Genomic DNA, 26,929 nt, shown 5'->3' with positions numbered 1-26,929 from the left:
ACACACACACACACACACACACACACACACACACACACACACACACACACGATACACACGAACTCACGCAGGCACACACACATGTCAATATTAAATCTTTTTTAAAAAATGAGTACACTTTGGAGCTAGGAATTGCAAGTATGTGCCATCAGGCAAGAGGATTGGAAGTTCAAAGGCAGCCTGGGTTATATAGCCAGATCCTGTTGTAGAAAATAAGCAAATTCAAAAGCATAGTTTGGGCTGGGGATATTATAGCTCAGCAATGCAGGGCTTGCCCTGGATTTGAGCCCCATCACGAAAGGAACCAAGAGCCAACCCCCACACGTTTTGACAGGTACAACAACCTTATCCCCCACCACAGTCACTACGCAGAACATTGCCTCCTGTGTGTTTGTAGTCAGTTCTCCCTGGCTCAGTCCCTTCCAGCCAGTCCAGTTCTGCCTTTCTCAGAAAATGTGTATATTTTCAACCAAAACATTTGTAAGGGTTGGAGAGAAGGCTCAGCAGTTAAAAAATGTGTACTGCTGGTGGTGTATGCTTTTAAACCCAGCAGGTGGATCTCTGTGAGTCCGAGGCCAGACTGCTCTACAAAACAGGACAGCCAGGGCTATCCCGAGAAACCCTGTTTCAAAAAATAAAAAAACAACACACACACACACACACAGAGACGTGTGAGGAAGGCTCCTTCCCCATGCTCCCTCAAAAAAAAAAAAAAACCCTCACACTTTATAATTTTTTAAAAAAGATGTGTTTATGTATTATGTATACAATGTTCTATCTGCATGTATGCTTTGCATGCCAGATGAGGGCACCTGATCTCATTATAGATGGTTGTGAGCCATCTATAATGAGGACCTGTGGATGAGCAGGTCCTGTGAACTCAGGACCTGTGCATGAGCAGACAGTGCCCTTAACCTCTGAGCCAGCCTCCAGCCCCACTTCATACTTCTTGTTCCTGTCATCTGCTTCCTTTGTATCTCTCTCTCCATCCTCCTGACTTCGTATTATTCTCCATGTTTTTTCCTGTGTTCACTTCCTGTGAACTGGTTGCTTGCTTCACCTCTTCATCTATGGTTGATTTTATGTAATCCTGTTTGCAGCACTCAAGCAGAAGGCTCTTAGGTTAAAAGTGTGTGATAGGGCTGAGCCACACCACAACTAGAAAGAGGTTTTTCCAGTCTCTGGGTTCACAGCGTGATCAAGTATCCTCCAACTCGGTTTATTGTTTTCTAGGAAGTGGACCAATCCCCAGGAGGACATGAGATCTTGGTGTGCAGGACAGTGCACAATACAGTGCCAGGTCCAGTGTCTGGTTCCTGAGTGCCTGTGAACCAGGAGGGCATGAAGTCAGAGTCAGACTTGCTGAAGGTGGACTCCATGGGCCAAATGACATTGATACACGGCAAGAGTTTTTGGGGGCAGAGTGGAGGTATTCTGAGGGTGCCAGGACGCAACCCTTGGCATTAATGGGCAATACCCCATTCCCAACAGGGCTCTGCTCCCCAGCTAGGAGGTGCATAAGACAGTAGCTCTTTTAACTTTCATGTCTTAGGGCTGGAAGGCTCTTCCTGCCTGGCAACCCCACGCAATGGGCCTAAATACTGTGCCCTCCAGCCGGTTTGGAAATCCCAGGGGCAAAGTGTAAATAAAAGGATGTGTGGACTAGGGGAAGGTGGCAGGCCAGCCTGGGTGAGGTGGCCTTCATGAAGAGCGTCCAGGCGGAAGAGCTGCCAGCGCAGAGCTGGTCAGGGAGCCAGGGACTACGCTGCCACCATGTGGAAGTGGGTGGGCAGGGATGGGTACTGGCTCTTTTCTTCTCTCCCTAACACTGAACCCAATGCCTTATGTCTTCTAGGCCAGGGCTCTACCACTGAGCCATAGTTCCCACGCCCTCTTTATACTTTTATTTAATTTAATTTTATTTTATTTTTCTTTTATACTTTTATTTTTAAGATACCACAAAGTTGCTCAAGCTGGCCTTGAATTTACTTTGTAATACAAGGAGATCTTGAACTTGCAATCCTCCTGCCTCAGGCTCAGGAGTCGTTAGAATGAGAGAGCGAGCTCTTTAGCAGATAGGTTCGCGGACTGAGGGTTTTGAACCGAGGATTGATTGCTTGTTCCTGCGTCGTCAGCGGCCTTACTAAAGACGATCGCAGGAGAGGGATCAGACTTTGCGTTCTCTGGATTGGACCGCGTTAACTTCCCGCAGGTGGCCTGGCCGCGGGGTGGACGTGTCCCAAGGCTGTGCGCCGGCCCCGCCCCTGCAGTGACTGGGCGTGGCCAGGCCCTGCTGGGTCCCGCCCCTGCAACCAGATGGGCGTGGCCCGAGCCTGCCCGTCTCCTCCGGAACTGAACAGCTACAGGAGGTCCTGGAGGTCCGTGCCCATGGCCGCTTCTCTGCTCGCCCGTGGCCCTCTCCGTAGAGGTGAGTGCGCTCGGGCTGCGCCCGCGGAGCCCCAGGGCCGGTCACACGGCGGAGATCCTGGCGGGGGGTCCTGCCGTGACCGCGGGCGGACGAGCTGGGAGCTCCCCGCGGCCGCGCGGCCTTTGCCCTAGTTTGGTAGCCTCTGGCCCGTGCGGGGCGCGCGCTCCGCAGGGATCCCGGCTCCTGCTGGGCTTTCATCCTGTGGGACCCTCATCGCCAGCTCCCCCTTCCGCGGTCGCATCCACACCCCTACCCCCAGTTCAGTCCTAACCGAATTTCTGGGTGAGTTGGTCTTCCATTTTGAGGCCTGGCGTTGAACGCTGACCTGTGACCTTGGACGTGACGCCAGCATCAATTGGTCCAAGCGTGAACCGTGAACCGTTTCTGTCCTAAGCGTTGTATTTAATCACAGGCTGCATTTAAAATCGCAGTGGTTGGCGTCTGACGGGTGTTTCCTTCACGTTAGCGGTTAGTTGTTTTTATGGCCAGCGCTTCCCTTGGCTAATCTGGGTCCACATTACAGACCTGTGTGAAGTACTTTTTTAATCCCGGGAGCCGAGTGTTGCTGTTACAGTTTATAGAAATCGAGACCCAGTGAAACGTAAAACCCTTTCCCGAGGCGTTGTAATTTGGAGTAATTTGAAGTGTTTGGCAAGCACTTAATCGTTCAGTTAATCTGGGCTTTTCAGAAACAGCCTTCTTGACATCGTATCAATAAAGGTGTTTTTCCCCTTTGAGACGGTGGTTAGGGGTGTTTTTATTTAATGTGTTTTGCCTGCACACATCTAAGTGAAATGTGCCTTGTCTCACAGAGGCCAGAAGAGTGCATTGGATCCCCAGAGACTTGAGTTACAGACAGTCCAAGCCACCCAGTGGATAGGAGGAACTTGGCCGGGTTCCTCAGGAAAGAGCAGCAAGTGCTCCTAACCGCTGAGCCATCGCTGCAGAGCCTGAGGTGGAGGCTTGACATTGCATAGGCTAGCCCCAGGCTCTAGAGATGCCCTACTTCAGTGTTTGCTGTTCTTGCAGAGACCTGGGTTCAGATCCAAGCAACCGTGTTGGGCAGCGCTTAACCACCTGTAACTCCAAGTCCAGGGGATCTGGCGCCCCCTTCTGGCTTCTGTGGCCACCTACATGCATGTGCACATACGTAAACACAGATACCAGGCGCATAAAAAGAAGTGAGTGTTAAGATCTCTTGCACTGTTCTTCCCTGACCGGGCCCTTCTCTGATAGCTCTCCATGCTCGGGACTGGCGGAGGTTACACACCGTTTACCAGTCTGCGGAACTGCCCGAGACACATCAGATGCTGCGCCAGACATGCCGTGACTTTGCTGAGAAGGAGCTGGTCCCCATTGCAGCCCAGCTGGACAAGGAGCACCTCTTCCCCAAAGCTCAGGTGAGAGTAGCAGCCTCAGTCGACACAGCAGCTAGGGGCACCAAGACGCTGGGAAGCTCACTGCATGTTCAGAAGCTTGGCTTTGTTCGGCATCAGGCGGCTGGTCAAAACCTGTAACATTTTTAAAAGGTTTATTAATTTAGTGCCTATTTGTCTGTGTATCGTGTGTGTGTGTGTGTAATGCCAGAAGAGAGCATCATATTTCCTGAAACTGGAGTTACAGACAGTTGTGAGCTGCCATATGGGTGCTAGGAATTGACCCCTGGTCCTCTGTAAGAGCATCAAGTGCTCTTAACCTCTGAGCCATCGCTCTAGCCCCTGTTTTGGTTTCTTGAGACAGGGTCTCAGTATGCAGCCCTGACTGACCTGGAATTTTTGCTGTGTAATCAGACTGGCCTCAGACTCAAAGAGCTCTCCCTGCCACTGCCTCTTGAGTAGTGAGATTAAAGACGTGTGCCGCCACACCCGGCACAGTGGACCTCTCTCTCACGCTTTTGTTATCATTGTGCACATGTGTGTGTGTGACATGCATAGGGACGTGTGTGCGCTTTGGCATGTGTGGAGAGATCAGCAGTTGGGGGGGTGGATTCTCTCTCCTTTTCCCTTCACATAGATTCCTGTGGTCAAGCTCGGGGCATCAGGTTTGCCTGGCGGGTGCATTGCCCACTGAGCCAACTGCTGTAATTGTTTTCTTTTGCCTTTGTGTGTGTGCAGTGTTACAGGTGATTGTGAGCTGCCTGGGGTGCGTGCAGGGATCTGAACTCTGGTCCTCTCGAAGAGCTGCTAGTACTCCTAACCACAGAACCATCTCAGCCCCGTAGTCATTTCTACAAAGCTAAGGCAGCGGAGAAGGGAGAAGTCCAGCTTCCTGGGCTTGCTGGTCCTGGAGCCTGAGGGCCTGCCCGCCTCTCTTCCTCCCCTCACAAAGACCCCACCTTTACATCTCCACTGAGGCGGTGGGATTCGAGGCACAGCTCCAGGGGGCTTGACAGTGTCATTACAGTGTGAAAGTAGTTTCCCTGCTGTCAGTGGGACCCAGGGACAACTACGGGATGGTGGGTGAGGAAGGGTTTTGGAGCCAGACTCAGACCCTGGGGCCTAAGCTCCACGGAGGCCACTACCCTGGACCAGTATGTTGAGATCATCTACACTGACAGACAGTACACCTGTTTTCCTCTATGTTTTTTATAATCCCTCTGTAGGGATTATAAAACTTTTATTTACATTTCTTATCTCTTTTTCTCCCTACTCCACCCCAGGCCCTTCCAACACCAGGTTGGAGAGAGAAAGGGTTAGTGGGAGAGGGGTCACAGTTCTCTTAGCTGCTTCCTGCTGGTCAGGGTTCTTGTGTTCCTTGGAGCCTCCAGTCCTCATTTCAGTAGATTTCCAACTTCACAACAGCAACCAGGAGCAGCAAGGGGGGAAGCAGCAGCAGCCTTGTTCTTTCTCCAGTCTCCACTCTCTGCGCTCTGGCATTTATTCTCTCTCTAGAGTCCTCAGATTTAAACTACCTGCAGGTGGCCAAGAGCTCCTCTCAGAGCCCGCAGGAGGCAAATAGCCTGCTGCTGTGGACCATCTGAATTGGTGCCACATCCCACACCTGGGACCAAAACAAAACCATGTTTACATCCACATCATCCCTCGAACATTTTGTGCTTGTTATCGGAGAGAGGGTCTTGCCAGGTAGATCCTCAGTGTCACAACTGTTTACCTCAGCCCCCTCCTGAGTGCCAGGATAGAAGCACGCAGCAGCACACCATGCCAGGGACCAGCATTTGAGTCTTCACTGTCCTAAAATTCTATTCTGTACCTGGCGGTTTAGAACACTATGCAGTAACAAGAAGCAAGCAGGCCGCATCCTCAGCTAAGAGACAAAATGCTGACCAGTGACCGCGCGACTCCGCAGCCACACGCAAGCACCAGGCTCCAGAGGCAGACTAGGTTGGCACAGATGCTGTCTCGCTGTCCCACCCCGAGCTGCCGCGTGGCTTCCTCCTCCTAGCTGTGCTTCTGCCGTGTGTGTGTGTGTGTGTGTGTGTGTGTGTGTGTGTGTGTGATACTCAGTGCTGTCCCGGGACATGTCCAACAAAGCTGGGTGCCTTTGTTCCCCCTCAGACAAACACAAGAACACCCTCATCAGCTTTCACTTTTAACAGCTGAACTGGAAACGGGTTAAATAAAAAAAAAAAAAAAACCCACCAGGTAGGCTGGGGAAAGTGGGTTATTCACAGAAGGAATGCAGGAATGCAGCTCTGAATCCAGAGCTCCAGAGGCCTAGGCAGGATCTCTGTGAGTTCAAGGCCAGCCTGGTCTACATAGTGAGTTCCGGGCCAGCCAGGGCTACACAGAGAAACCCTATCTTAAAAAAAGAGGTGATATGCAGGTGTGGTGGTGCACGCCTGTAGTCCTAGCACTTGGGGAGGCAGAGGCGGGAGAATCCCTGAGTTCGAGGTCAGCCTGGTCTACAAACGGAGTCCAGGACAGCCAAGGCTACACAGAGAAACCCTGTCTTGAAAAAAGCAAATCTGACAAGAATTTAGATGGTAAAGCATGATGTATTCCTGAGACTGAGGCAGGAGGGTCCCAGGTTTAAAGTGAGCTTCAGCTATGTAGTCCACCTCAAAGCAGGGCACCAGAGTTCTTCATTGTGTTGTTTCTGCTAAGGAAACCAAGGCCAGATTTAGGGGACGGCTGGCGCCAGTTTCTGCCGTTTGGCTGTTCCACAACCAAATTGGACTTCAGTCTTTTTATGCCTAAACTAACAAAGGAAAGAAGTAAATACAAGTTTACAATGGCAACATTTACAGCCAACTTCAGAGCTCTTAATCTTGAGGTGGTGATTTTTTTGGGGGGGTATTTAGAGTCCCGGGCCCTGCACTCCCTTGCCCCTTCTCAGGGGAGAAAAATATTTTAAATTTGTTTTCTGTAAACTTAAAAATATATTTTATGTGTATGGGTGTTACATCTGCGTATATGTCTGGACACCATGTGTGTGCCTGGTGCTCAAGGACCCAGAAGAGGGCACTGGATTTCCCGGGGACTGGGTTACGGATGGTTTTTGAGCTATGTGGGTGCCGGGGAAGGAACCTGGGTCCCCTGAGAGCAGCCGGTGCTCTTCACCGATGAGCCATCTCTCCAGCCCCCTCCATAGACTTTTATTTTAATCTTTTTATTTTGCAGTGCAGGGCGTGGTGGCCCACGTCTGTGATCACAGCACTTGGAGGTAGAGGCAGGAGGATTAGTCATTCAAAAAAGTGAACAGGTGGCTAGAGAATTCTAGGTTAGAGAATAAGAGGCCACGAAGCTCAGGAACTGGGGGAATGTGAAAGGAGTTAGAGGGAGAGGAGGAGAGGGAGAAAAATATGCAGAGTACTCATTTATGAAACTCAAAATAAATAAATATTGTTGGGGGAAAAAATGTAGGGTGGGGATGTAGCTCATTTGTCAGAGTGCTGGCATGCCACGCCCTGTCTCTAGCTTGGAGCACAGTAAGGAGTGCCAGCCTATAATCCCAGCACTCAGGCAGTAGAGGCTGGAGGATCAGAAGTTCAAGGTCACAGCAAGAACATTTTGAGAATTTAATACGTGAGTACTTTACATCATTCCCCACTCCACTCCTCCTCCTAATCCCTCTCACATTTCCCCCAGCTCCTCAAACTCATGGTTCAATTCCCAGCACACACATGGTGGCCCACAACCATCTGTGACTCTAGCCCCAGAGGATCTGACGTCCTCCTCTGGCCTCTGTGGGCGCTGCACACACACGGTGCAGACACACACTTGCAGGCAAAACATTGAAGACACAAAGTAAAGATAAAGGAAAAAAATAAGTATCTGGAGAATGCACATTGGGTGCATTGTCTAGAGCTCCTGTGCGTTCTGTAGCTACAGGGATCATGGAAGCAGCCCTCCAGCAAGTCCAGGATAGCCAATGGCTCAGGCCTTTCTCCTGAGGCCAGGCTGGCCCTGCTGTGGTCCATGTGTCTCCGAATATCAGGCTAAAGGGTGAAGGGACCTCCCTCAGAGGCTGACTGAGTGACAGAGCAAGCTGATTTGTTCAGTTTGACCCCACTCATACCTACCTCTCACCCTTAACCATTGCAATTATTCTGTTGGTTTATTTTGTTGCTATTATTTGGTTTGATCTGGTTTGGTTTGATTTTTTGAGACAGGGTTTCTTTGTATAAGGCTCTTCTAGACTCTCTTTGTAAACCAGGCTGGCCTCAAACTCATAACAATCTACCTGCCTCTACCTCCCGAGTGCTGGTATCAAAGGCGTGTACTACCACACCCGGCGCTATGTCCTTAGCTGTCGTGCTAGCTCAGTTGGTTAGAGCATGGTGCTATTATTTCTAATGTCTCTAAATAGAAATCCCAAGCGCCTGTCACCAATTCTTTTACTCACCGGCCTTGGGTACACAACAGTAAGGGTAGAAAACACAGAACCCCACAAGGTGCCTGTCCTCATGGCCAGGGAAGAAGACAGTAGTTAAAGCGACGTAAACAGATGAGTTCCAGCTGTGGAAGTGTCACAAGGTTCGGCAGACCGAAGTGGGGACCTGGCAGAGTAAAGCCACAGGGCACACTCGAAGGCCCCATGGTGCGCACGCACTCACTCACGCGCACACACACACGCAGAGGACTGAAAGGTCAGTGTTCCCCGTTGCAGCTGCGGGCAGAGATGCAAGCATCTTTACGTGTGGCCCCTGCGTAGCTGGAATGGGACAAGCAGGTCTCAGCTGGGGGAATGCCATCACAGTGTGAACGGTTAGGGTCCCGGCCCAGGGGCCAGAGGGTTGGGGAGCTCAGGCTCTCGGCAGCTGCCCCTGATGGGACCACCCTCCCCGGGGTCAGGTGAAGAAGATGGGTGAGCTCGGGCTGCTGGCTATGGACGTGCCGGAGGAGTTGAGTGGCGCGGGCCTGGACTACCTGGCCTACTCCATCGCCCTGGAGGAGATCAGCCGAGCCTGCGCCTCCACCGGAGTAATCATGAGCGTCAACAACGTGAGCATTTCTGGGTCCTGGGTTGGGGAAGCTGCCTGGGGTACGGGGTAGACCCTGGCCGCTGTCTCTGCAGCCAGCCACAGGCAGCCTGGGCTCCTGGGCTCCTCTCCTCGTAGTGGCTTGTGGCCTTAGTCCCCTGGGAGGGTGTCTGGAGAGAGCGAGCACTGGGGTGACCTCGGCTGCTCTCCGCTGTCCCCGCCAGTCTCTCTACTTGGGGCCCATCCTGAAGTTTGGATCCCCAGAGCAGAAACGGCAGTGGATAACCCCTTTCACCAACGGTGGCAAAATCGGTTGTTTTGCCCTCAGTGAACCAGGTACTGCATGGTGCAGGGTCGCCTCACCTCAGAGTCAGGGTGACAGGCAGAAGCCAGGTGCCCCCAGAGGCAGAGGCAGGCCTGCTGTTCCTGCAGTCCTGAGCCACTGGAGGGGCCTCAGGGTGGGCTGCCGGGCTGGTCTGCAACGGCCTGGGTGCACCAGGAGACTCGCTGTCCACCTGGGGTGAGGGAAGGTTTGGCGCGAAGATGTTCCATGCCTGCCCTGATCCCCGTGTCCTTTAAAGGTTTGGGAACAAGGTCCCGCTTTAGAGGTCAGGTCGCAGTGTGTGCGTGCTTGGCAGCCAGGGCTCTGAGCTAGCTAGATGCCCTGTTGTGGCTTGAGAGGAGGCCGAGCTGGTCCTGAGTCTGTTGTTCCTGGCAGGGAACGGCAGCGACGCCGGAGCCGCCTCCACCACAGCCCGAGAAGAGGGTGACTCATGGGTCCTCAACGGCACCAAGGCCTGGATCACCAACTCCTGGGAGGCTTCCGCCACTGTGGTGTTTGCCAGCACAGACAGGTCCCGGCAGAACAAGGTGGGCCGGCACAGCCCCAGGGCAGGCCTTGCATTTCTGTCAGAACTTCCTTGACCCTGCAGGGGCTGGCAGGGAGGCTTTCTCTGCCCAGTGGGTGTGACCCTTCTCCCCAAAGCCAGCAGTGGCTGGAGTGGGGCAGGGCTGGAGCTCTGTGGCTCCATGGGCTCTGGAAGCAGTTCTGGGGAGCCCTCCTAACTTGTGGGTCTTCCAGGGTATCAGCGCCTTCCTGGTTCCCATGCCGACTCCTGGGCTCACGCTGGGCAAGAAGGAGGACAAGCTGGGCATCCGGGCCTCATCCACAGCTAACCTCATCTTCGAGGACTGTCGCATCCCCAAGGAGAACCTGCTAGGGGAGCCAGGGATGGGCTTCAAAATAGCCATGGTGAGCCTGGCAGCAGGGCGGCACCCTGGGGCCCCGCTGGGCCCGGCCTGCAGCTCCTGACTAGACGGTCCCCACAGCAAACCCTGGACATGGGCCGCATTGGCATTGCTTCCCAAGCCCTGGGCATTGCCCAGGCCTCCCTGGATTGTGCTGTGAAATACGCCGAGAACCGCAGCGCCTTTGGGGCACCCCTTACCAAGCTCCAAAACATCCAGGTAGGGGGCTGGAGGGTGGGGCTTCAGGAGCTAGCTCCCTGAAGCGGTGCAGTTTTCACCTGCTCATCTGCCCTCTCATCCCGCCACAACCACCCCTATCACTCCAACCCCCCAGCTCTCCTGCCCCCCCCATATCTGACCCCAGGGAGGGAGAGCTCTGGTTGATGGGTGGGGCCGGATCGTTGCAGTTCAAGCTGGCAGACATGGCCCTGGCCCTGGAGAGTGCCCGCCTGCTGACCTGGAGAGCTGCTATGCTGAAGGACAATAAGAAGCCTTTCACCAAGGTGCCCGTGGGGAGGGGCTCCCGAGGCACGCCCTGAGGTGGGGGAGGGGCGGCTTGGGACTCTGAAGTCCCTGTGTGGATCCCTGGGGGGGTCCCTCTGAAAGTGAAGGTATTAACTCTGCCATTCCGGGTGGCTAGGAGTCGGCCATGGCCAAGCTGGCTGCATCAGAAGCCGCAACCGCCATTAGCCACCAGGTGAGCACCAAAGGCTTGGGCGTGTTGTCCCCCCACCCCCCGGGGGGACTCCTCCCTCCTAGAGCCTGCTTTGTCTCTTAGGCCATCCAGATCCTGGGCGGCATGGGGTACGTGACTGAGATGCCCGCTGAGCGCTACTACCGAGACGCCCGCATCACCGAGATCTATGAAGGCACCAGCGAGATCCAGAGGCTGGTGATTGCGGGGCATGTGCTCCGGAGCTACCGGAGCTGAGCCCTCCCGGGGCTGGCTTGCCTGTGGACTGAGGCAGAGGGCAGAGCCGTGCCTTCGCTGTGAAAACTGAGGGACGTCTGTCTCGGGGACAGGGAAGGCCAGCTGCTGTGACCTGCGACCGAGAAGTTAGTCGGCAGCTCAGAGCTGAGCGTGGCTACCTCTGTACAACCCACAACAGTGCCTCTGTCTTTATTCGGGCAGCCTGCTGCGGGCAGGGCCACGGAAGGCCATACACCCTGGCAGTCCCCAGTGCTATTCCCATGAGCCCTGCAACCCAGTGGCAAGAACCCAAGGGACAGGGCAGAGGTCAGGGGGAGGAGGGGTGGCTCAAATGGTGGCAGGAGTTCCAGCGTTGAGTCCCTGGGTCCGCTTGGAAAGGCGGGGGCTGGGTCATGGGGCCCTGGCTAGAGGTCAAGTGCATGCAGGTGTGTTGTTCGGGCACCTGTAGAACTGCCTGCGGCCAATAAAGCGCACCTGCACCCTGACCCGTGCCCGTGTCTGTCTGCACTGTGGCTTCAGGCCAGAGCCCTCGCCAACAGTGTGCGTGCTGTGGGGAGGGTAGTGTCCTTGCCTGGGAAAAGCTGTGTCTGTTACCTGGGTGAGAGGCTGAGCAGCCGGCAGAGAGGCCGGGGTCCTGGAGCACTGGAGGGCTTGTCCCAGGCTCCGAACGAGCCGGGGGCAGGGAGGAGGGCGTCAGGAGCTGTTGTGTGCGGACTGCTGCGCCCTTGGTAGACGCGGAGCGACGGAGATGGTGTGAGCTTCATCTTGGGAGTTTAGAGTCTGACTGTGCCACTCACTGCTCAGGCAGCTCTCAGGGTGGGCGTGGGGAAGGCACAGGCTGTTCCTGGGCAAAGAGGCTCCTTCCAGTGCTCGTGAGGGCAGAGGGAGGCCTCCGAAGCTCCCAGAAGCGGCTCTTCCTCCTGGTTCCAGGTGAGTGGACGTTTTTGTTTTCCACTGTCGCCAGGTTCCCCAAATCTACCTCTTCTTTGGGCTCAGGTGCAAGCCAGCAGCGCAGAGTAGTGGGTCCACTCTAGCTCACTCTACCTTGGGGCAGGCGGCTGCCACTCTTGAGTCACACCCTCAGGCAAGAACCCTGTGAGCCAGGAACAGTGGGCAGAGTGCTGAGAGTTTCCTCCAGGGGCCTCTCTAGCAGGTGGTGTGGGGGCGAGAGCAACAGGGGGCCCACACTGGGCCTGGGCCTGACTGGGGCCCAGCTGTCACACTGCTTTATTGATCTTAAGTGTTGTCACAGCCTTACGTCGTGATGAATTGTGCCCAGCTGCAGCCGAAGAGCTGCCCTGCCTGGGTTTCGTCATCTGAGGACTGGTGCCCAGCTCAGGCGCAGGGCGGCTCAGGAGTCGCAGAGGGTCCCTTTCCATGGCGAAGTAGCTTTGAGGTTGTTAAGCCAGGCTCTGGTCCGCACACTGGCGTGCGTCGAGAGGCGGAGGTGACTTCAGTGTGGCATTGTTGTAGGTGGTGGCTTTGGCAGCCTGTTGGCTCCCTTAGTTCTGAACTCACCCCTTGGGTGCGCTGATGCTGAATCATTGCGGAGTTGGTAGCAGACACCCCAGTCTCCACGCCCACATTCTTTAGCAGGTGGGTGTCCTGACAATAGTTGGGTCAGTTGCCCAAGTTGGGAAACTTAACCTCCAGGAACCCGGGGACTCACTCAGACTGGCCAGTTTTCTCAATATGACCTGGTGCTAGTGACCTGGGATGGGGCCTTGAGTTGGCTTGGCTTCAAAGTCACATGGGACAGCAAATTTGCTTTTGTGACACGGATGGGTTTTGTTTTGCCTTGTTTTGTTTTTTTGTTTGGGTTTGGGTGGTGGTGTTGGGTGTTTGTGTTTGAGACAGGGTTTCTCTGTATAATAGCTCTGGCTGTCCTGGGCTCGCTTTGTAGACCGGGCTGGCCTTGAACTCACAGAGATCCACTTTCACCTGCCTCCTAAGAGCGGAGATGAAAGGCAGTTATTCAACAGGAGCTCTGTCTCTCTCTGTCCCTCTTCTTTCCCTCCCTTCCCCTCTCTCCTGTCCTCTCTCTCCCCCTTCTTCCTTCCCTTCCCCCTCTCCCTCCCTCCATTTCTCACATATACATAATTAAAATGGAAAAGGCCTTGAGTTATAACCATCAGGGTTTTACACTGGGTTTGAGTCAGGTCTTGTTCTCACCCAGGCTGGTTTTGAACTCATGGTTATCCTCCTGTTTCAGTTTTCCAAGGGCAGGGCTCACAGGTATGAGCAGTCACTGTGGCCCAGCTCTAGTCCTTTTCTTTCTGTGGTTGTGTGACCCACAACTTCCTTATGCTTTTATTGTTTTGCAGACTAGATCTCTGGGTTCCATCCTGTGTCACAAAAGAATGCTCATTGGTGGCCCAGGCCTCTAGTCCCAGCGCTTGGGAGGCAGAGGCAGGCAGGTCTCTGTGAGTTCAAGGCCAGCCTGGTCTAGAGTGAGTTCCAGGACAGCCAGGGCTACACAGAGAAACCCTGTCTCAAAAAAGCTCATTGTGGTGGAGAGTGCCTGCAATTTCAACACTTGGAAGGTGGAGGGAAAGGATCAAGAATTTTGCTTCTCAAAAAAAAAAAAAGTCAAAGCTGTCTGCGCATCTCTGCGTTTTACATCTGTTTCAAGCTTTCCAGGCCTAGTGTGTCCTCTGCGACGGCGGCTGGACTGATGCCCACTCAAGTTGCTTTCGAAATAGACTTATTTATTTTTCACATGGGGCTCTGGAGCTCTGGAGCATCCGGATGCTGGGGTGGCATCCTGTGTGCTGTGTGTGGTATGGGTGACCCACAGAGTTCTCGGGGCTTTCCCGCCAGCAGAAACTCCGCTATGTGTTGAATAGAAAGGAGCTGAAAGAGCAAAAGCTCTCGGATTTTGTCTAAAACTCTCGAGGCGGGAAAGGCTGACAGAACCCCTCAGCTGCAGACACTGAAGGTTCAGGAAGATGCATGTTTCATGGGTGGGGCTGAGGGGTTGGAGGATTGGCCTAGTACCTGATCTAGCTCCCGAGAGCCCTTGAAGCTGAATTCCTGAGTCGCTGGGAACTGGGTCTCCTTTCTCCATCCTCTCCTCTTCCCTCCGAACGTCTTAGGCCTGACCTGCCGCTGCAGCTGCGGGCAGTTCACTTGTTTAACTTCACACTCCACAAGATAGGGAAAAATTGGGCCCCTGGATGGATTGTACCTGCAGATGGACTCATAGCTGCTTTAGATGATGAAAATGGTGAGACCTGAGAGCTTTGACCCAGTTGTTTCATTTTGAGAATCTATGCAGCCTAGCCTGGCCCCAAACTCATGATCTTCCTACCTCAGTTTGTTTCTTTTCTTTTCTTTTTTTTTTTTTTTTTTGAGACGGGGTTTCTCTGTGTAGCCTTGGCTATCCTGGACTCCCTTTGTATACCAGCCTGGCCTTGAACTCACAGAGATCCCCTTCCTCTGCCTCCCTGAGCACTGGGATCACAGGTGTGGGCCACCACACCTGGCTTAATTTCTGTTTTATTTTTCTTTTTGGTTTGGTTTTCTACCAGGTTTCTCTGTAACAGAACCCTGGCAGGCCTGGAACTCAGAGAGATCCCCCTGCCTCTACTTCCCGAGTGCGGGGATTAAAGGGTGTTCTATCGCCCCTGCTGCCTCAGTTTCTTCAGGGCTGGGCTGGCCATTACTTCCTCAAGTACGTATATAGTTTCCTGCCCTGCCCTTGTCTCCCATCTTGAGTTAGACCTGTGTTGTTCATTGGCTTTAGTCATCCTGCTGCCTGTTTCCTGCTGTTTGGTTTTCCTCCAGTCTTTCTCTTCTGTGAGCCTCATCTTGGGTCATTTCTATTGCTGTCTTCTTGTCTCTCTTCTTACAATCTTTTCTTCTACAACGTCCAATATGCTGTTAATTTCATCTAGCAGGTTTTATGTTATAATTTATTGATTTAAAGATTTATTTATATATTATTATATATTATATAAATAATATATTGCTTATTATTTATATATAATTTATTATTATATATAATTTATTATAATATATAATTTATTATTTATACAGCGTTTTGCCTGCATGTATGCCTACATGCCAGAAGAGGGCACCAGATCTCATTATAGATGGTTGTGAGCCACCATGTGGTTGCTGGGAATTGAACATAGGACCTCTGGAAGAGCAGCCAGTGCTCTTAACCTCTGAGCCATCTCTCCAGCCCTATAATTTATTTATTTAGCGAGTGTATGTATGTGTGTGTTTGTATAGGGTATGTATGTGTATTAATGTACATGCATGTTTGTATATACCCATGTATGTATGTTTTATGTGTGTATGTATGTGAATGAGTGTATGTGCATATATGTGTGTATGTATTTGTGTCTGTTATGTGCATGAACAGTTGGGTGTGTATGTGCGTATGCGTACACACGTATATGTGTGTGTTGTGTTTGTACATGTGCATGTATGTGGTGTGTCAGTGTGTGCGCGCACATGCAGAGAACAAAGGACGACTCCCTGGAGTCTGTCTCAGATGGACACGGGTCCTCACTGACCTTTACCCATCGTCTGCCCACAGTGTCCCGCCCCCATCATGCTCACGGGCTGCTTTGCCTTCTTAAATACGAAATATATCACCGGCCCTCTAAACACACGGCTTGACTGTGAACATCCAAATCATCTCTGGGCCCGTTCCCAGCAGGCCTTCATTTCCCCAGGGCCATGGTCTACAGCTCCTGTACACACCCACTGGTCTTTTAAACTGGATATCGGGCAGTGTGAATTTTACAATCTCTACATATGGCCCTGGATGTCCTAAAACTCTGTGTAGCTCAGGCTGGCCTCAAACTCACAGACTTGGCTGTCCTGGACTCGCTTTGTAGCCCTGGCTGCCCTGGAACTTGCCGTGTAGACCAGGCTGGCCTCACATGCAGAGATCCTCCTGCCTCTGCCTCCTGAGTGCTGGGATTAAGGGTGTGCGCCACCACTGTCCTGCTGTGATTTCACTCTTTGTGCCTGAGCAAAATGCCCTGAGTAGGAGCAGCACATTTTCGTGTCCCCTTTGTGTGCTGATGGGCATCGAGGCTGATGTCACACCTTGCCGCAGTGACCAGTGCTGTGGTAAACCTGCCCAGTGAGGCGCTGCTGTTGCCGCTGCTTCTCGATCCTGCAGCTTCATGCCAAGGAGGGCCACCAGCTGCTTTTATTTTTTTTTATTGAGCGTTGAACCAGGACTTTGTTCCTTCGAGGCCAGCACTCCACCACTGAGCTGTGGGTGTGTTTGCGTGTGGTGTAGGCTGGCGGTCATTCCTGAGATGTCAGCTCAGGGGACATTCCTGAGATGTCCATGCTGCTTTTCTGAGGTCTCTCACCGGCGCCTGGGCTTGCTACCGATTAGGGCTGGCCAGCCTTCGAACCCTGGGGGTCCTCCCGTCCCACCCGGCCACCACTTCATCAGGCTTTGGCATCCTCACGCTTGCCAGGCAAGCACTGCGGGCTGAGCCGCCTCCCCAGCCTGGCCCTGGATTCACTCTGAAGCATGCATTGAGGGTGCTGTCCTGCCTCAGTCTCCCGAGTGACTGGGACAACAGGCCTTGCCCAGCTGTGGTGGATTCTCTTGGTATGGGCTGTTCTGACCGGGGTGAGGTGAGACTCAGCGCAGTGTCTGCGGTTCCCCAGTGGCTGAGGGCATGTGTCTTTTCATGTAATTACGGATTTATTCGCACATCTCTTTTTAGAGATGTGTCTTTGCTTCTTGGTTATACTATGTATGTGTGCGAGCGCCTGCACCTGTATGCAGTACCCGAGGAGGCCAGAAGAGGGCGTGGGAATCCCTAGGCGCTGGAGTTACATATGGTTGTGAGCCACAAATGTGGGTGCTGGGAAGCGCCAATGTTCTCGACCACTGAGCTGTCTCTGTAGTCCCCATTTGTTTTTGAGAAGTGCCTGCTCAGCCCATCTGAGCACTTACTGATGAGATTACTTAGTGTTCTGGTGTTGGTTTTCTGCGCTTGCTGCAGGCATGGGTGGTTAACCCTCTTCTGCATGACTAGAGTGTCTTCTGTAGCTGCCTCTGCCGTGTGCTGCTAAATGCTTCCTTTGTTGTGCAAAAGCTTTGTAATTCGATGCACCTGCATCCTTCAATTCTTTTTACTTGTTTTATTTTTTGAGACAGGGTTTCCCTGTGTAGCCCTGGCTATCCTGGAACTCACTCTGTAGATCAGACTGCCCCTGCCTCACAGGTGTGGGCCACGACACCCAGCGGCACCCTTCAGGTGCCTCTCTGAGACACTCGGGCCTCCCACTTAGGCACATCAAAGCATTTCCCTGCAGCGTTTCAAGGCTCAGTATTATACTGAGGCCTTTGATTATAAACCAGTGGCACACGCCTATGACCCCAGCACTCCAGAGGCGGAGGCGGAGAGGCAGCTAGCTATATCTCTGAGTTAGAAGCCAGCCAGTATCACATAGTAAGACCCTGTCACAAACAAACAAACAAACAAACATACATTTGTTCCATTCTGAATTGATTTAGAGAGACTGATTGATTGTCTGACTGATTTGCATGTGGAGAGCTAGGGTTCCCAGAACCATCTGTCAATGAAGCTACCTTTTCTCCAGTGCACTTTCGCGTACCTTTGTATAGAATCAGATGGGTGTAGATGATTTCCTTGAGACAGGGTCTGTCGGTGAACCCAGAGCTAGGAAGCCCCAGGGGTCCTGTCTTGGTGGCCGTCCAGGGCTGGGGTCCAGGTGCATGCCGGGCTTGGCTTTCCACGGCTGCCGGGATCCCAGCTCAGGTTCCAAGCCCTCTGCTCAGGCCTCCTGCTGCTCTCGAGGTTTTCTATTTTTATGAAGTACTGAGATGTGGTTTTCTGTTTCCCTTCATCATGTGTATATATGTATATGTGTGTATATATATATATTATACACATATGAATATATACATATGTATATAGATTATATAATTGAATATGTTTATATATAATTATTCTATTGTGTATATTTGTTTTGTTTTGTTTTTCGAGACAGGGTTTCTCTGGCTATCATGAAGCTCACTCTGTAGACCATGCTGGCTTCAAGCTTGGCGAGCTGCCTCTGTCTTCCGAGTGCTGAGATTAAAGGCATGCACCACCACTGCCTGGCTAATATATTCTATTTATTATGGTCTGTTGTTAAATTAATATTTAATCTTGATTCATGTAATTATTAAGGGATATATAAAATGAATTAATTAATATTAATTAATGACGGTTATTAATGCAGTAGCAGTTATCCCTGTAAGTACTCGAACATGCTCCATCTGGGCTGCTTCTGCTCCACCATGCCAGTCCTAAGTGCAGGCTGCTCTAGGCCATGTCTCCTGGTCAGCCCATGGCGTCCTGCTCCTTTCTCCCCCCTCCTCCTCCTGGTTCTCCTGCGACCCCCAATAGCCCTTGAACCTCTGTTCCACCTCCTTCTCTCCTGCCCAGCCCAGGCTGTAGGCAATTTTATTAGCCAATCAGGGAAAATCTGGGAGCAAGGTTTTTGCTCATAGGACAGTAAGGATCTTGGGGGGGTAAGCAATTAACTTTTGAATACACCCTAGCTCCAGATCAACCCCAACATCGGTCACGTATGGTATCTTACACACACAGACACACACATACGCACACATATATATATAGTTTTTGGAGACAGGGTCTCACCCTGTAGTCCAGGCTGGCCTTGAGCCATCAGTGATCCTCCTGTCTGTTTCCCAAGTATGAGGTGATTTTTTTTTTTTTAAATCTACCTGGGCCTTGCTAGGCTTCTTGACTTTTCCTAAAGTCACTGCTATGGTGGTAAAATAGCAGCAAACCCAGCAGGAGGGACTCTGAGTGAAGTCACAGGGCTTCAGGGCTGAGGCACTGGGGAAAGGCGGAGTCCGGATGAAGGATGGAGGTGGGCAGTTCAAACAGGCCACACGAGCAGTGGGAACAGAGTCGCAGCCCCTTGGACACCTGGGAGGCCTCTGCCTGCTGCTCACTGGATACATCAGGCAGTCAGTGGGGGCTGTGGCCACGTAGTGTCGGGCCCGCTGCAGAGTCTAAATGAAGGTTCTGCACACTCCTGAGCGCTGGTGGGTTTGAGAGGTTCTTGGTTTCTGTTTGTTTATATATACATGAAACTTTAAAAACAACTTCAGACAATGGCTGGTCTAGAATCACTGTACAGACCACCCTGCCTCAAGAGTGCACGTGAAGTAGAAATTGAGCCACCTTCTCTAGTGTGCAGGCTTTGGAAGGGTCTCTTGCTGGGCCCTGGAACCACTCAAACACCAGGACTGGTCATGTGGTTCTGACTGTTCTGGAACTCACTATGTAGACAAGGCTCACCTGGAATTCAAAGATCTGGCTGCCTCTGCCTCCCAAGGGCTGGGATTAAAGGCATGTGCCACTATGCCCGGCTTGGATTTATTTATTTACTGTGTGTTTTGCATGAGAGCTTGTCTGTACATGATTTGCATGCAGTGCCTACAGAGGCCAGAAGAGGACAGCAGTCCCCTGTGCCTGAACTTAAGGATGAGCTGGGACTCAAACCTGGGTCTTCTGTAAAAGCAGCCAGTGCTCTTCACTTCTAAGCCATCTCTCCAGCCTCCCCTGTTATATTTTCACTGACAGTTTGTATTTGCTCACTTACTGTGAGTGAATCTTCCTTTGAATGCAGTTGCAGTAGCTGCTTAAAAAGTCTTGAATTTTGCCAGGTGTGGTGGCACACACCTTTGATCCTGCTAAGGAGGCATGGGCAGGTGGATCTTTCTGAGTCTGAGGCCAGCCTTGGCTGCAAAGGGATACCACTTGTAAAAAAAAAAAAGAGAAGTCTTGAATGCTGCTAGGTATGAGAGCCCATGCCTGCTGTCTGAGCTACTCAGGGGTGGGAGACTGGAGGACCAGTTATGTCCAGGACGGCAGCCTGTACAACGTGTGGATATCTGCTTCAGAAAATAAAACAGCACCCCCGTCTGGTCCCCACACAGTGGTACACATACATAAACAAGAGACATGCATACTTCTCGAGTACCAATGTCAGCTTCTGATCACATGTATATAATTTAGGACTGTATCCCAAGGATTCTAACATGTCACAGAAATTCTGCCAAGGGTTCTCCTTTACAGGTGGGCACTTAGGCAATGGCTCAGCAGGTAAAAACACCAGCTGTTCAAGCCTGCTGACCCAAGTTCAACCCCTGAAACCCACAAGATAGCTAGATATGACAATGCACACCTTAACCCCAGCACTTCTGTGTCAAGATGGGAGGCAGAGCCACAACTGTCCGAAGCTCATGGGCCAGCGAGGCCAGCATACGCCACAGAAGCCAGAGACTATGGCTCAGCAGGGGGAGGAGAGGAACACAATGTTCCTCATGAATGTTGTCCTCTGATCTCCGCATGCTGAAGCACATACACACGGGCATGCGTACTTGCACAGATATATACACATACACGTGCATATACATAAATACAAACGCACACATGTACACATTAGCATTTAATTTGGTTTAACTCAAGACTTAACATTAATCCCTCTATAGCCAGGTGTGGTACACATCTTTAGTCCCAGCATTCAGGAGCAGGAGACAGAGGCAGACAGAGATCGCTTAAGTTTGAGGCCAGCCTGGTCTACAAAGCGAGTCTAGGACAGCCAAGGCTACACAGAGAAACCCTGTCTCAAACAAAAAAAAAAAAAAAAAAAAAAAAAACAAAACCAAAAAAATAGGAAGGAATCCTTCTGTGATGGCAGCAGCTGACATTTGACAGTTTCTCCCTAGGCTGCTTGACTCTTGAGTGTTTTAGAGACATGATCGGATCTCTCACAATGTGAGGTCCTCCTTTTCTTTTTTTGAGATAAGGTTTCTTTTCTTTGTGTGTAGCTCTGGCTGTCCTACAATCACACAAAGAACTCGCTCTGTAGACCAGGCTGGCCTCAAACTCAGAGCGGGCCTGCCTCTGCCTCCCTAAGTGCTGGGATTACAGGCGTGTGGGTGTGCCTGGTGCCAGGTGGGCAGCACGTGGGGATGTTTAACCCCTTCTCTGAAGTTTGGTGGGTGGTATGAGGGCCACAGAGTCTAACCACCAGTTGTGATCTTGGTGGTGTAGCCAGTCCTCTGTGATACTAACAGCAACTACTGCCTAGGACTCTGGGGAGCTGTTACTGCCGCCTAGAGGCTATCATTTGTTTGAGAGCTCCTCCCTCCCACCCTGGGTCTTGGGCAGAGACCCAGTTCCAAGCCCACTTTCTAGCTGTGTGGTCCTGAGCCAGGCTTTGTGCAATGGTTATGGTACCAGGGTGAGGCAGAGGAGCTGGCACTCAGGGCCTGGCATGCTGGCAGGCAGCCATCCTGCTCTTTGTCCTGTGGATGCCCACTTCTTTCATTCCTGACGGGGCGCGGACCCCTGCCCACTGCTTGGCAGACTTCCCCGGCCTGTGTTTCAGCCTCTTTCCAGTCCTGTCCGGCAGCCTCCCTCCTGGCTTTTGGTCTCCCTGGGGGACTCAGAAAAGCTCATGGATGGGGGGACCCTTGGTGCCTCTGCTGCCTGAGAACCAGCACCTAACTTCACAAGGTTGACCAACCAGGGAAGTGGCCAACTGGGCAGGACCAGGCCGGCTTTACTGTCTTTTGTTTGAGATGGGGTCTTGCTCTCTAGTTTGGGCTGGCCTAAAGTCTGTGATCTTTCTGTCCACGCTCATCACCTTTCCTTCCAAACTTTGTTTTCTACACGCACTCGAGCACACACACACACTCTTTTGAGGAAGGGTCTCACTACGTAGCCTCTGCTGGCCTGAAACTTGCTGTGTCGACCCAGCTGCCTCTGCCTCCGAGTGCTGGGGATTACAGGCACAGACTACCGTTCCAAGCTTCCACGCTAGGATTATTTTCATCTTGTGATGTTCTTTATGTAGGCTGCTGCTGTAACTGTGACTCAAAATAGCTAAAGCAGCAGCACACAGGTGTGACAGGCTTCAAGCGCCGCACAAGGGGCCGCCACACCCTCTTGGCAGGGGACTCGGAGCCCTGTTGTGGTTAAAGGCGGTGGGGTGGTGGGCTGCTGCAGTGTTCTCTCCCTGGCCACTCAGATGTTACATCTAACGGGTCGTGGCTTCTGCCACGTTCTTCAGCACTTAGCTGCCGTGTCTAGTTCTACCACAGGCACCTGGGGATGTTTTACTATCAACAGTGATGCATGGGCCCTCTATGGAGCCGCTGTGTGACCACCTCCCTTGTGTGTCATGGTGCTGGCTACCACATCCAGTGTTCAAGGGCAGCCCCTACCCCGACTTGATAGTGAGAGGACTATAGGATGTTCAGTTTGGTTTGTGGAAACACCCAGTGCCTATGAGCCTAAGTACTACACCTGACTGAAGGTCCTGCAAGGGCAGAAAAGATCTCGGATTCTCAGGGGTGGAGCAGGGGGAGGGGAACGAATGGAGAATGAATGCAAACCCAGGCAAGCCCTGGTTTCTACTCTCTCCGGGTAGCAACTAGATTGTGTAGCCATTCTTCCCAGATTACAGGTTTCAGATGACTGCGTTTCTCTCTTCTGGCATTAGGGACCAATCGTTCCCCGAGAGGTCTCACTGCCAGAAATGGGCACGAACGGTGAGGTGGAGCCGTGCGCCTAGGAGACTGAGCGCGGCATGCAGCTGGATCTTGTGGGAAACAGGGCTGACAGCTGTTACTTCACTTACGCTCAAAACTCCTTCAAGTAGCTGCAGAGATGGCTCAGTGGCTAAGAGCACTTGTTCTTGCATAGAAGCCACATGGCAGCTTGTAACCATCCCAAATTCCAGTGCCAGGGTAATCCAATGGCCTTTGTGGATACCAGGCATTGGTGTTTTACCTGACTGTATGTCTATGTGAGGCTGTCAGCTCTTGGAATGAAGACAACTGTGAGCTGCAAAGTGGGTGCTGGGATTCGAAACTGGGTCCTCTGGAAGAGCACTCAGTGCCCTTAACTGCTGAGCCATCTCTCCAGCCCCACATCTTGGTTCCTGACATTTATGTGATAGTTCACAACCATCTACGACTCCAGATCCAGAGACTATGACACCTCCTTCCGGCCTCCACGGCATCAGACATGCAGGTGGTGCCCTCAGGACATGCAGAGAAAGCACCCCCACACATAAGACACCATGTTATTTCCTGGCTCGGATAAAAATGAGGTTTCACCAACAGCAGTGACCCCACTCAGGGCTGGATCCGGGGAACTTTAAGGACAGAGCTCTACAACTTGCCAGATTCTATTTTTTAACACTATCGACATGACCAAATCCCCTGCCCATCACCCCTTTCTCTTGGGGGTCCAGCAACTCACCTGGCTAGTGGAGGCTGCATCCAGGTCCCCACACAGGAGGCTACGTGGTGGGTGTACTCGGCGGACAGCCCAGATCATGGTAGTCTGCACGGCACACACCATGCTTGGTGAAATGCGGTGTCAGCTCAGCCACGAACAGGCGAGACGAGCACGCAGGTTCTTTGAAGACCCTGCCTAACAGACGTCTGAGAAAAAAGGAAACTTTCCACTCTGTCCAGGAAGAACAAGGCAAGGGCATGGCAATCGCAGGGAGGGAACTGTGCCTTCCCAGGACCCTGCTTCCCTCGGAGGCCTTCCGGAACTGGAAGACATTCTAGCATCTGTAGAGGCTTTTGGGGAGCGCTTCAAGAGCTCTGAAGACAGGTGGCCTGTAGCTGTGAGCTAAGTCAAAGTGGAGTGCAGGATTTCTTTTCCACAAACTCCTACCAAGTCCCATTCCCTTGTCTGGACTGAAACGACAACTACCAGACATTCCTGGCCCCTAAGATCACCACAGAGCCCCCCCCCCCCCCAGCATCCCTGGGGCTGAGCATGTTGTCATTGTCCACCCCACCCACAGCTGAAGGGGCTCCACTCAGCAGTGAGCACAGGAGCCTCTTCTCAGCCTTTGCCAATGCCACATGTAGTTGGAGTGCTGTGTGCAATGGGAGCTGACAACTCGGGGAACCCTTTTCCACGCAGTATCTGGCACAGTGAGGTAAATGGGAGCTCTGTTCTGCACCAACCACCAAAGTGAAGTCAGGACAAAAGCTAGAAAAAGGAGTCATTTATTAGAGACAAAAATCAGACCTTCAAACCCTTCAGAGAATTTGAAGAGGACAGAGGAACCAACACCATGATGGCACCTTGCTGTTGACTAGACGGACTCAGCTGCGAGAGCTGCCAGGATGACTGCAGGCCTCAGGGCGACAGCACACCAACTGGCCGCACATGCAGGCCACGACCCCAGGGAGGAAGACCCCACGGCTCTGGTGTCTTACCACACAGGCAGCAAGCCTGCCAGTCTGAGAGGAGCTTAGTCAAAGGTGAGCAGACACTAGCCACTGCCCATGCCAGCTCTGTGGAGACCACAGTCAGCGCAGGGTCAGCTCTGAAGTCCTACAGCAGCAGCCTGCTCTGTCTCCGGCTCCTGGACTTGAGCTCCATTTGCAGAGAGGCAGTTGCCATTTGTCCCCGAAGCCCAGCTGTCAACACAGGTAAACCAAGACTAATCACAACAGCAAGGATAGGGTTGTGTTGCTTCTTCCTTTTTGTTTTTAAGGGAGTGAGGGCATGGAAAATACAGCGCACCAATGAAACAAAATGTCAAAAAAAAATACAAAAAAATATAAAATAGAAAAATGTATTTACAGGTAGTACATTACTATGATCCAGAAAGCACAGGACACCTGGCTGCTATAATACATGCACTGGTTCAAGAGGCGACTACTAAAAACTGTGAGGGAGAAGCCTGTAAAAAGAAAAGGGTCAAAAAGTTCAAACTTTTCATCCCTAATTTGCTACACTGATCAAAAGAAGTAGGAGTCCCCACAGCCCACGAGTCTTATCAGCTCCACGTGTCCACAGCTTCCAACCGCAGGAGACTCGTGAGGGAGACGCAGCTTATGCGAGGAAGCTACAGTGAACTGCTCTACATGCTCAAATGACAGCAAGCCCCCGTCTGCTACACGGCATGATCTTAGCAGGTTTAGTCGCTGCTTACTCATAGATATCTATGTGCACGCGCGCGTGTGTGTGTGTGTATATATATATATATATATGTATATATGTACGTATGTATAAAACCGTGTCCTTGTTCACTGCGAACACGGTTGGACACAGTCATTACAACAAATTCTTATGTGTATGTTGTAAGAAGTCATTCAATGTCTGTGGATTTAATAAGTCACTTCACACCACAGAAAATATTTAATAAATCCAAAAGAAAAGAAAAAAAGATGGACAGAACTTCTGTCCTAGGTCTCTGAAGTCCCCCATAGGAAACGGGTCCCAAAGTTTTGGAGGGTTCGCTGAAGAAACTTCGGTTTGCTAAATTTTTTCATCCTTTTAGTGTTCAAAGTTCTAAAACAACTCCTTGCTGTTTGTAGTTTTAAATAAGTCAGCTCTTCATCTCCCCGCAAGGTAACAGTCGGGTGCAGGTCCGTAAAAACATAAGCAAAGAGCAGCGGGAGGGCCTGTCCCTTCTAGAAGGGTCCACTCTCCCAGGGCGGGGAAGAGAAGGGCTCTGCAGGGCTTCAGCACCCTCCATAGACGCTCACCTCACACGCAAACTCTGTCACACTGCAGTTCCGTGGACAGGCCTGCCTCCGCGTACCAGGCCAGCTTTTAGAGGAAACAAAACCACGCGGTGAGAGACAGGGCGAGGAGAGCAAATCCGGTCACTTCCCACGTGATTCATCATACTTCCAGGAATCGGGAGCTGCTGGACTTGGAGTGGAATGGCTCAGACCACATCCTTCGTAAGTCACCCTGGGGACAGAAAGGACCCTGCTGAGTTCTAGGTGTAAACAAGGGGCACCAGTCCTTCCTCATATCAGAACTGCTGATGCCCGGCTCTAGGTACAGAGAAGCCTGTCTCTGCGGACCCTGAGCCCTGAGGGAAGTCCTAGCTCTGGCCTGTTCATGAACCTCTGTCTGTAAAACAAGAGGCTAAAAACTTGGTCAGTAAGAAGTCAGTCTTTGGACTGGCACAGGCACGGAAAAATCGTCAGGGTTGTGCACGGTGGGACAAACACTTGGGAGGCGGGGCAGATGGACCTCTGTGAATATGTCAATCTGGACTACACAGCCACTTCCAGACTAACCAGGGCCACATTACATTGAGACCCTGTCTCAAAACCACAAAAATCTTTAAAAAGAAAGTTACTGTAAATTAGGGATATTGCCTTAACAGTATACATGTAGATTGTGTGTGTGTGTATGTGTGTATTTTGCCTGCATGTATAGTACAGCATGTGCATGCCTGGTGCTCACAGAACTCTAAAGAAGGTGTTGGATCCTCTGGAACTAGAGTTACAGAGAACTGGGAGGCAAGAGCCTGAACCTCTGAGCTTTGTTTCCAGCCCCAATATTAAATACTTATTTCAAACAACACTATTAAAAAGCCATCAGGCAGCACTATGGCTCCACTGTCTTTTGTTTGGCATTTGGGTGATGGAGACTATCCAGGGCCTTTACTAAGCTTCAGGTCCAGCCCTTTTCAAATCTTTGCTTCTATATAGGATTGCCAGGTTGCCCAGGGTGGCCCTGAACTCTCAATTCTCATGTCGTTTAGTGATGAGGTGGCCACAGTACACAAGTCTCAACAGCATTAACTCTCATGGTTTCAGTTCAACCCTCAGTGACCTGTGATGAGGTCATGACAACCCAAAGTCCACTTAAAACAAGGTGCAAGTCAGCACTTCCTGGCTTGTGCCTACTGCTCTCACCTTTAGGTAGGCCATAGTGAGGAGTGGCAATAAGGTAAATGGCACCAAGTAGAGGAGAGCGGGCTGGGCAGCTCGGTGGATGCGAGATGCCACAGTCGCAGTGAGCAGACCTAGGAGAGAGACATTGGTGAGTGGCTCTGAAAGGCCAGGAGAGGACACATCCCCCTTGTCACCTGGCCATGACATAGTTAACAAGTAGACCTGTCAAGG

The 26,929-nt window shown here is 51.8% G+C and overlaps 2 protein-coding genes across 3 annotated transcripts in view; one reads left to right on the top strand and one right to left on the bottom strand.

Moving 5' to 3' along the window:
* The first annotated feature begins 2,327 nt into the window (after positions 1-2,327).
* Acads (acyl-CoA dehydrogenase short chain) lies at positions 2,328-11,474 on the top strand. The gene is made up of 10 exons (XM_055606334.1): positions 2,328-2,428; positions 3,665-3,828; positions 8,683-8,832; positions 9,035-9,146; positions 9,529-9,680; positions 9,892-10,062; positions 10,140-10,277; positions 10,466-10,561; positions 10,699-10,755; positions 10,837-11,474. Exons 1-10 carry the CDS (start codon positions 2,389-2,391, stop codon positions 10,987-10,989), a joined length of 1,233 nt encoding a protein of 410 aa, XP_055462309.1. The 5' UTR covers positions 2,328-2,388; the 3' UTR covers positions 10,990-11,474.
* A 13,145-nt stretch (positions 11,475-24,619) lies between these two features.
* Positions 24,620-26,929, bottom strand: part of Sppl3 (signal peptide peptidase like 3) — an 82,457-nt gene continuing 80,147 nt past the window's right edge. For both annotated transcript variants that reach the window (XM_055606302.1, XM_055606305.1), the window contains exons 10-11: positions 26,720-26,829; positions 24,620-25,760 (exon numbers count right to left, since the gene is read on the bottom strand). In XM_055606302.1, the coding sequence (XP_055462277.1) occupies positions 25,689-25,760; positions 26,720-26,829 (182 nt within the window). In that variant the 3' untranslated portion in view covers positions 24,620-25,688. The remainder of the gene's footprint in view (positions 25,761-26,719; positions 26,830-26,929) is intronic.

Source organism: Psammomys obesus, unplaced genomic scaffold, assembly GCF_907164565.1.
Source record: "Psammomys obesus unplaced genomic scaffold, mPsaObe1.curated_primary_1811, whole genome shotgun sequence".
NCBI classification, from domain to species: Eukaryota; Metazoa; Chordata; class Mammalia; order Rodentia; family Muridae; genus Psammomys; species Psammomys obesus.
The sequence above is the reverse complement of the archived record's forward strand: the minus strand, read 5'-3'. Positions and strand labels throughout refer to the sequence as shown.